The 9,024-nt window shown below is 38.4% G+C and overlaps 1 protein-coding gene across 1 annotated transcript; it reads right to left on the reverse strand.

Moving 5' to 3' along the window:
- Positions 1-9,018, reverse strand: MPHOSPH6 (M-phase phosphoprotein 6). The gene is made up of 5 exons (XM_010718091.1): positions 8,945-9,018; positions 6,068-6,180; positions 4,443-4,533; positions 3,345-3,442; positions 1-2,906 (listed from the first exon to the last, which is right to left on the reverse strand). The coding sequence occupies exons 1-5, from the start codon at positions 8,993-8,995 to the stop codon at positions 2,765-2,767; spliced, it is 495 nt and encodes a 164-aa protein (XP_010716393.1). The 5' UTR covers positions 8,996-9,018; the 3' UTR covers positions 1-2,764.
- Positions 9,019-9,024: the final 6 nt, after the last annotated feature.

Consider the following 9,024-nt stretch of genomic DNA (forward strand, 5'->3'; position numbering starts at 1 on the left):
GGAACAAAAATACTACTTATCCCAACTTCTTTTAGATCTCAAAGATCTCTACTTTTCATTTGGAAAACATGAACCACGTGGGTTTTAAATTCTACAGCTTAGAAAGATGTTCATGAAAATGGATCTGCATTTGAGACCGTTTCAGAGCCAAGAAAGTTTGAATTAATATAGGTTTGCAGTATGAATATTTCACTGCTACACTTACAGCTCTGTCAAGAATAATTCAAATAGGAATTTCATACAGCACAATGTTTCTACCTTGGCTACAAAACTAGAGGTCTGATTTAAAAAAAAAAAAACACACACATTTATATTTATAAAGATGGAAATACAGATGGGTATTTCTGAGGATCCTATCATAATTCTAAATGCCTGCTGGTAACTTTGGACACACAGGCACCTTTAGAAAGTAAGAACTGGGAAGATTTTGAATTCTGCCTCATTTGTAGTAACGTACCATGAATCTTAACACTGCACTTTACAAACTCCTCATGGATAAGATCTGATTGTGCTAAAACTGAGTAGTTGGTCATACTACAGCATTTCAGTAGCTCACCGACCCACCAGCTAAACATGAACAAAGCACCCAGATCTGAAGACAGTAAACCAAGACCTGACATATTACAGTCTTCACAGTTGGTGTTAGGCATTTTCAGGAAACAAATGAAGCACCCTTCCTCCCTTTTAAACTCCAAAACCATGGATTTTTTTGAAGCTGATGAGAGTTCACTCTGCACAAACACACACCTTGCCACTCAAACTCCCAGCCATTCACCAGGACACGACTTGAAATTAAGGACCCAGGTATGGCAGGATACACTTCAGCTGCACAAAATTACCCTTCATCAGACTGAACAGAATTGTGCAGTGCAACAGTACACACTGCATATAGACTCGACCAAGCAAGACTTCACAAAATGCTTACCTGAGCCACAGGTAGTTACCAAAATTACCCCAAAACTCCCCTACACAATGTCACTGAAAACTCCACTTTCCCTTAGGGAAGGGCAGTTGTGGGAACATGGCTGCTGGTGGTTCAAAGACGACCCCTCCCTCAACTATCCAGCACAGTCATGTAGAAATTCTCTATTGAAGAAACGTATTCTCATAGGGGGGAATCATTTTCCTACTAATAAGCAAGAAAGAATAATAGGATACATTCTGAGTTTTTCTTGTGATGACCAACAATAAATCATTTCTTAGCGCAGGTCGTATCTTCCGTGGGAAGAAAAATGTCTTGCCATCATTAACTTCTTTTCAGCCAGTGATAATATATGATCAAATTTTAAGTAATTCAACCGGTTGCATTTAATTAGCTCTGAAAAACTATCTCAGATCATGAATCACAGACTTTCCACCTGTACGAGGCTTCCTTACTAGGTTAGAAGTGTATTTCTCTTTCCATGTGTGACCCATCTTGAATATCTAACAAGGTGCTCTTGATATACAGATTATAGTTCATATATCACACATGCCAATAGACATAAGACTCTTTCTTCATATAATTGAGTTTTGTGTCTTGTTTCACTGAGTTCTTTAAAATATGGGAAAAAAAGAACCCTCGGGTCCACAATGGAATGGTCACTACTTGCAACAATCTAACAAATTCTTTTTTCTCCAGAAAGCTATCATCAAGGATGAGTAATTTAGACATCTAGATGAAGAAAGTAATAGATAAAAACTACTTCATTTTGAAAGCAAGAAGGCAGAGAACTGCTGTGATTTTAGACAAAACCACACTGACTTTTCTGTTTTCCAAAGCACTGACAAAAGGCTGTGATGTTTGGGTCCTAGCATTGCTTCAGTTGCCTTTGTTACATGCTGAACAGAAAAAAGCTCAGTCAACTAATATTTGGAGACATTCGCAGCCAGCACAAAACAGGATCATTTCTTCTATCTGACTGTATTAAGCATAATTGTTTTTTAACATTAAATTAGTTAAACCACAAACATTAACCACAAAAAAAAATAATCAGTTTTTATTAGCTCTCCAAACATGATTCTGAAAGCGTTATTATGCTTCTATGTTAAGATCAGGATAATTATAAGTTTGGAATTTTTTGGACGGAAAAAAAGACAAGATTAGCAAACTTTTTTTGGAAGACAGAAATTAAAGACTCACAATCTGCTCAAGTGTCAAACTGGAAACATTGCCCAATATTTGCCTTGCTCTAGGAAAAGAAAAGCTTTGCTATAAGTTCCTATTTTTAAATATGCTTTATAAAAAAATAAAATTAGAAAAATGGATTTTGTTTCTGTTCTTTTCCCAGCTTATTTGTCAAGCAGTTAAAAAAGAAAATGTTTCTGCTGGCTTTTTGAATTGAGGAGAGCAAAGGTTTTCATTTTCATAATAAAAATAGCAGCAAAAGCTGCACTGTGTCACTGGATTGGATTGAGCAAAGCTCATCTTTACTGCAAATACTTATTTTAGATGTTATCGTAAAATATAAATACTGTTGCTATTGATTGCACGCTGACACTCATCCTAGTTATGCACAACATTAAAAACAGCTGATGGGTTTAATATCCCACATGTTAAAAGCTGCTTAGTGAGGAAAGGATGTATGACATCCATTATATACACATCCACTTCAAAAAATGCTTGTTATGTGGACAGCAGAAATTTCAACGAGAATGGACTCAGATTTACAATTCTATCTTTTACATAAAATAGCAAAAACTCCAAACAATCTTCAGTTCTCGGTGCCGTATTTGCTATATTCGGTAGACAACATTTCTATTAGCTTCAGTTGTGCAGCTGACATTAATCCTGAGGTTTTAAGAACATTTTCCTAGCTTTCTTAGGTCTTGTATTACTGTTCTCCTCTTCATCTCCATCATGGAGAACACGCTGGTCTCTTTTTTTCATGAATTTCTTCCCTATTGTTCCCACCAGTGTTTCATATCTGTAAAGATAATTAAAAAGTGACAGTTCTTACTATAATCAGAGAGAAGTTCAACACAGGAAATGTAATCAACAATTTAACTATTGTAAAAAGCCTATCACAGGAAGCTTAAGAAGCACAAGTGCTACATGATCACAGATTAAATTATTATTCATTTTGATAGTTTAAGCTTTTTAGCAATCTGGAGCTAAGAGGGAATTAGCATAGAATACATGGATGTCAAAAGGTGGAAAACAGCTACAAGATTTTTTAACCCTGAAAGTTATGGAGATTCTACTGAACAAACACCAGAATTCCTGGCTAGCCAGTTCTGTGAAGTATCAAATGCTGTTTTTTTTTTGTTTTTTTTCCTACTTTTTATGTTTCTCCTCCCACAAATAATGCCTTAACATAGGACATATTTTATGACATAATCAGTATTGATTAGGAATAATGTACCTTCTGGCCATTTCTTCATCAGACACATCAGCCTCCATTTTATCATCCTCTTCAATTTCTTCTTTCTTGCTCTTAGAGTTTATTTGGACCATTAATTTCTGAAAATGAAGTAAGAAATAGCTTAAACATGTAACCCTGACAAAACGTCAGCTATGCTGAAATAGTGTCACTACCAGGAAAAAAGCATAAAAGGCAGGAATCAAGTTTCAACACTGCTTTCCTTCATTTCAATACCCCGTTTAAGCTATACCACAGGGCTACAAGAAAAGACAACATTCCTCCTTGTTGCTAAGCTAAGTTTGATTTGCTTTTGAGAAAAGAGGCAACAGAGAGACAGTTTTTTTCAGTGAGCTGCACTATTCAAGCATTCTCAACAGCTTGGCAGGCATCTTCAGGAGACCAGAGATTTAGTTTCTAATTTTTTTTCATTGTGATGCTAGTCTTTGAAATGGTTTTATTACAGTGGAAAAATATTTGCAAAGATCTACAACAAACTACTAGTATAAACCATGAAGCAATGATAGGCCTAATCACATTGAAAGCAAGTTCAAAATAACTCAAGGAATGCCCCATTAAATAAAGTTGCATAGCCTTCTGCATGCCTCTGGCTTTGTACTTTCATCTTCTTGTTTCAGTTCAGCAGTAACACTTTTATTACTATTTCAGTATGAAATAGTTGTGTGAGCATGAATCATGCTGGAAAGAAATGAAAGATCCTCTTGCCCAGAACTTCTACTTTGGAACCTCAAGCTCTTACATATACAAGTAAGTGCTGAATAAACAGAGCTGAATGTTTCTAAGATTGGGCTCTGAATTAAACAGGAGGAAGAACAGTGAGTTATCCTTTTGGTGAGCAGCATGTGGAAAAATCTCCTGAACTCAAGGAAGGAAAATCTGCAGGAGTCACATCCTTACTAACCACCAACACAAGGAGGTAAGAGGCTTCTGTTTCTCAGATGCTGCACTGATTGGCATTTTGGCTGAAATCACAGTTTTCCTATATAAGGAAGGTGCTGCAAAGGCCAAACAGCATGGAGTGTGAACACTGAAGTCCTCATTTCTGAGGGCTTCAATCCTCAAAAGACAATTAAACAGTACCTCAATTTCCGGATTGAATCCTTTGAAGGACATTCTACCGTAAAGTAGATCCTCACATGGCATAAAGCTCCTCTCTTCTATTATATAGCTCCTGCATGAAAGCCCAAACACAGCAGTTGTCAAACAGTGTGCTTTAATATAATCAAATTAAACAAACGCAAAAAGCATTTGCTGCCTTCCCCCACACAAATAAACAAAACTGCAGTGTATTTTATACCATCAACTACTTTCTGAAGATTAATTGCTCTGATAAATCTTTCAATACAAAGAGCTTGGAGTGCAAAGGAATACTGTTTGCCAGTAAAGCTGTGCCAGTTCCACAAGCAAAATTAACTCTCCTGACAGAAAGCACTCTTTGCTGGTTTGATTCCACCTACATTAATGCTTTTGCCAGAATAAAAATACCACATAAATATCACTCTCCAGGTGGCATTACTATACCAGCAAAAGCTTCTAATGAATTTTTCATTGTGATGTTACGCCTGGTATTATTTGAGTCTGTCAGGATATAAATGTGTAATTCTCTGTTCAGCAGAGACTTTCCCATTCCCCCTCCTCTTTTTTCCACTTTTAATGACCCTGGAAAGAAAAGAAACACGATCCCAAACCATTCATAATAAATATGTTAGATAAAAGTACTTTCTTGAACTGTTCCATTCTTTTCCTCTCACACATATGCATCCCTTCCCTCAATCTCTTCATTTCCCAATTAAAGCAAGCTCCTACAACTACAGAAAATCATGATGAAGAGACCAAGCTCATTCTCCTACCTCAAGGCAGGACCAGCAAAACATGGACCATGAACAGCAGAGGTCTATCTGAGCTGTCCTCAAAAGACTTCCAGAGATGAAGAATCCCATCTCCATTAGACCATCTCATCCAATAGCCTCATTGTTACAGAGGCAATATCCAACCTGAACCTTCCTTGCTGCAGCTAAAGCTCAGATACCTTTCTGTCATACATGTCAACAGCCATGGAAAATAGCTTATAGATGAACTATTCAATTACAGTTAATTCCCTGGATCACAGCTTTTTATAAATTATATGTTTTCCTTTAGAAGAATCTTGTTCTCTTTTTAAAGGACAATAGTTCCCTTGCTTTTAAAGCACTTTTCGACATAGCATGAACGGATATTTGCTTCCCTATTAACTATGCCCTCCTTTATTTTTGCTTCATCCATTCTCTCTCCTTTTTCAAAAACAGGATTTGAAGTGATCTGTATTCAAAAAGATAGAACTTGCCCTGAATGGACCCAACCATGTGACTGGATTTCAAGTTACTCATACAAAGTTTCAAATTCTTTTTTTGAATGAAGGGAAAAAACAGCAATGAATGAATTTGTCCCTGCTTGAAAGAAACTAATTACATGCATCTAGAAGAAAGTGGGAGTGAGAGAAAACAAAGCATGAAGAAACAAAAGTAGGTCAAATGCTGGATTATTTAACCTTGAGAACATTTCTGGAAAAAAAAAAAAAGGAAAAGCTGTACTCCTGGTTTGTTACTGTTTTTTTTCCTCTTCGAATTGGTTAGTAATAATATTTCTTGTATAAGAAAAACAATTATATCCTGTTTGCACTATTAAAAAATCCAATGATGATAAGAAGTACAAAAGTAGAAGCTTACTCTTTCTCCTTTAGGTCTGGTAAATCAAGATACCAGTGTTCATCACTAATTATCTTCTTTTCCTCTTCATCGAGTTGTTTTTTAGTTTGTGAGTCCAAACCCCTTTGCATGAACTAAAAAGAGAGACACAACTTCAGGCTTTTTGAGTATGTTCTGGCAGGCAATAATTACATGACAAAAATTATCCATTACATACTATTTAACAGTTGATATAAGCAGTATATGCTTTTTGTGATCTTCTCTGAGCTTGGTTTGTGTTTGGGAAAACAGAGCAGAAGTAAACAACTGTGGATCACAACCACTACTGGAAGTCAACAGTCAGCCACATCCGTACTTGGATACAAAGACATCCCTGTGAGCTGGGATCTTCCTCTGGAGCAACAGAAAGCACCTCAAAAACGGCATCTGGCAGCAGGGCACATTCACACAGATACAACTGCAGCAAGAGGCAACCAGCACTGTTTATACACACTGATGTACCAAAATTGCTTTGTGGCCACCAAAACAAACCTGTCTGTGCAACAGCACAGAGGAATCTTATCTCAATGAATCTTACCTCTCTCATATAAGCAGCATCATTTCCGTGTTTAGCTAAGCCTGCAGGCTGACAGATAACACCACTGGGGCTCATCTGTCTCTTGAACGTTAGCAGAGACTTGGACATAATTTTATTCAATTAGTGTGAACTTGGCTTGGGGATAGAACCCAAGAAGCCATCACAAAATACTCGTCTCCCACAAAAACCATGCATTACAGAGTTTATTTGGAGTACACGGGTAATACGTGTATGCAATATACATCACATATAAACACTCACGCCTCCTCATCATTACAAAAAGCCCAGTCAAAACAAAACAAAACAAAACAAACCCCATCATGAAAACCAACATAGTGTTAACGTCTCATTTTCCATTATATTTTTATTTGTATTCATTCGTACAAGATCTTTAATGAAAGAAAAACTGACTTTTGTTTTCAAGTCAACCCAAAATATGTCAAAGATTTCCAATTAAAATTATAGTATCTGCTTGAGGAAAATGAGGGAATCCATCATGTGGAAAACCATATTGCTCAAGGAGATTGGTTAGCCAGTCAGAAATCTCAACAGGAGAAATTCTGCTACAAGCACACAATTAAATAATCATTTCACATTACATTTTAAATATTATGTTCCTAAAGTTTACTTCAGGAATAAATAGATAAAAAATCTGATTGTATTTATCTGTAAACACATGTGGATGAATTAAAAATACATCAATGGGGGTAGGTGCAGAGTATGCATGTCAATAATCATGGGGCTATTTGGATTAGTTGGGACATGGATCAAGCAGTACAAGAACTAACTTACAGTCATATGACTCTATTATGCTAAAAGCAGGAGCCGTCTTTTGACATCAAGAGGTGAGCATGTACACTCTGCATCTCCATGAAAAGATCTGACCACATGCCACCTTTGAGAACCTATTGAATTGCAATGATCCATCTTATCCACACTTGCAGAGGCAACTGCTAAAAGATTATTAAGACATTTGTCAACAAGATCTGCAGAAAGGCAGCGCTGAGTACAAGATCTGTGTACAACCTTCTCAAAACCCACACACCTCTTTTAAGCTGGTTACTGCTGCCTGGTCTCTAAGCCTGCAAATGTCAAGGTTTTTCACTGCCTGAAGAAAATCTTAGAAAATCTAGCTTTTGAAATCTATGAAGGATTTAAAAAATGGCAAAATACAGCTGCATAAGTTTCACCTAAGAAGAGACTATTGCATAAAAATCAGAAAAAGATCAGCTATGCTACAATCCAGAGTCTTGCCTTCTTCTATACTGCTGCCTAACTAAGCTTAACATCCAATTGCTTTTGAGAGCAACATAGGAGGTGTTTTTGTTCCTTCTGTGAATTTTAGCCTATCATTAGCAGCACCTACTTACTGAGGTAAATATTTCACCATCTTACTGTATCAGGGTCCATTCTACGTGGCAGATTGAATCTGTCAGCTAAATACCTTTCAGCCAAGTGTCTAAAAATACAGCCCCACATGAACAGGGGGTAAAAAAATGCACAATGTTAAATGAAACACCACAAGCAAGAAGCCACAGAGGCCCATATAATCACAGAATGGCCTGGATTGAAAAGGACCACAATGATCATGTAGTTTCAACCCCCCTGCTATGTGCAGGGTTGCCAATCACCAGACTAGGCTGCCCAGAGCCACATCCAGCCTGGATGAATTATCAAAATGTAATGGATATTGTTTCAAAGAAAAGTTAATGGTAATCCAATTTTTAATAGATGCAGTCTCATCACAGGAGGATACTTTACTGAATTAGCTGTTGAATTACACAACGAGAACCAGAACCTGTAAATCTACCTGGCCTGAGACAAACAGCTGCAGGCGTGGTAACTGGCCAAGGTGTGTGTGTCTATGGGAAGAGAGGGGGTAAAAGTGGTCCAAGGCACAGAAGGACAAGGGGCACAAAAAAACAGTCAATCCCTCTCTAGGGCAGCTCATTACAGCAGCCCCTTGCTGGTGAAGTTGGAGCAGAGCAGTTCAGAAAGTTGCAGGGCTAAGCGAAAAGATAGAATTAAATACACGTGTTTGTACGTATGTAAAAGCATCGCGCACAGGACAGCGGAGACGCTCTCTGTGTCAAACAGCAGCCTTGTGCGGAGGTGCAAGAAGCGTAAATACCCCGAGTTAGCGAGGGACACTGAGATAGCAGCAGAGGCGCAGCCCCCATCGGGGAGGGCCGCTACAGCCTACAGCGCTGCCTGGCCCGCCCCATCCGCTCCCAGCGGCCCCACAGCCAGGCCCAGCCCGGCCTTCCTTTACCTCCCGTTCCCGCAGACCGGCCCTCAGCCCCCACCTCCCCCCACCTCACCTTCATGCGCAGCAGATTCTTGGACAGCTTGGTTTTCACCTCCCCGGCCATGGCAGCCGCGGCGCTGCCCGTAGGCCGCG

The sequence above is a fragment of the Meleagris gallopavo genome, chromosome 13 (genome assembly GCF_000146605.3).
Source record: "Meleagris gallopavo isolate NT-WF06-2002-E0010 breed Aviagen turkey brand Nicholas breeding stock chromosome 13, Turkey_5.1, whole genome shotgun sequence".
In the NCBI taxonomy this organism is placed as follows: Eukaryota; Metazoa; Chordata; class Aves; order Galliformes; family Phasianidae; genus Meleagris; species Meleagris gallopavo.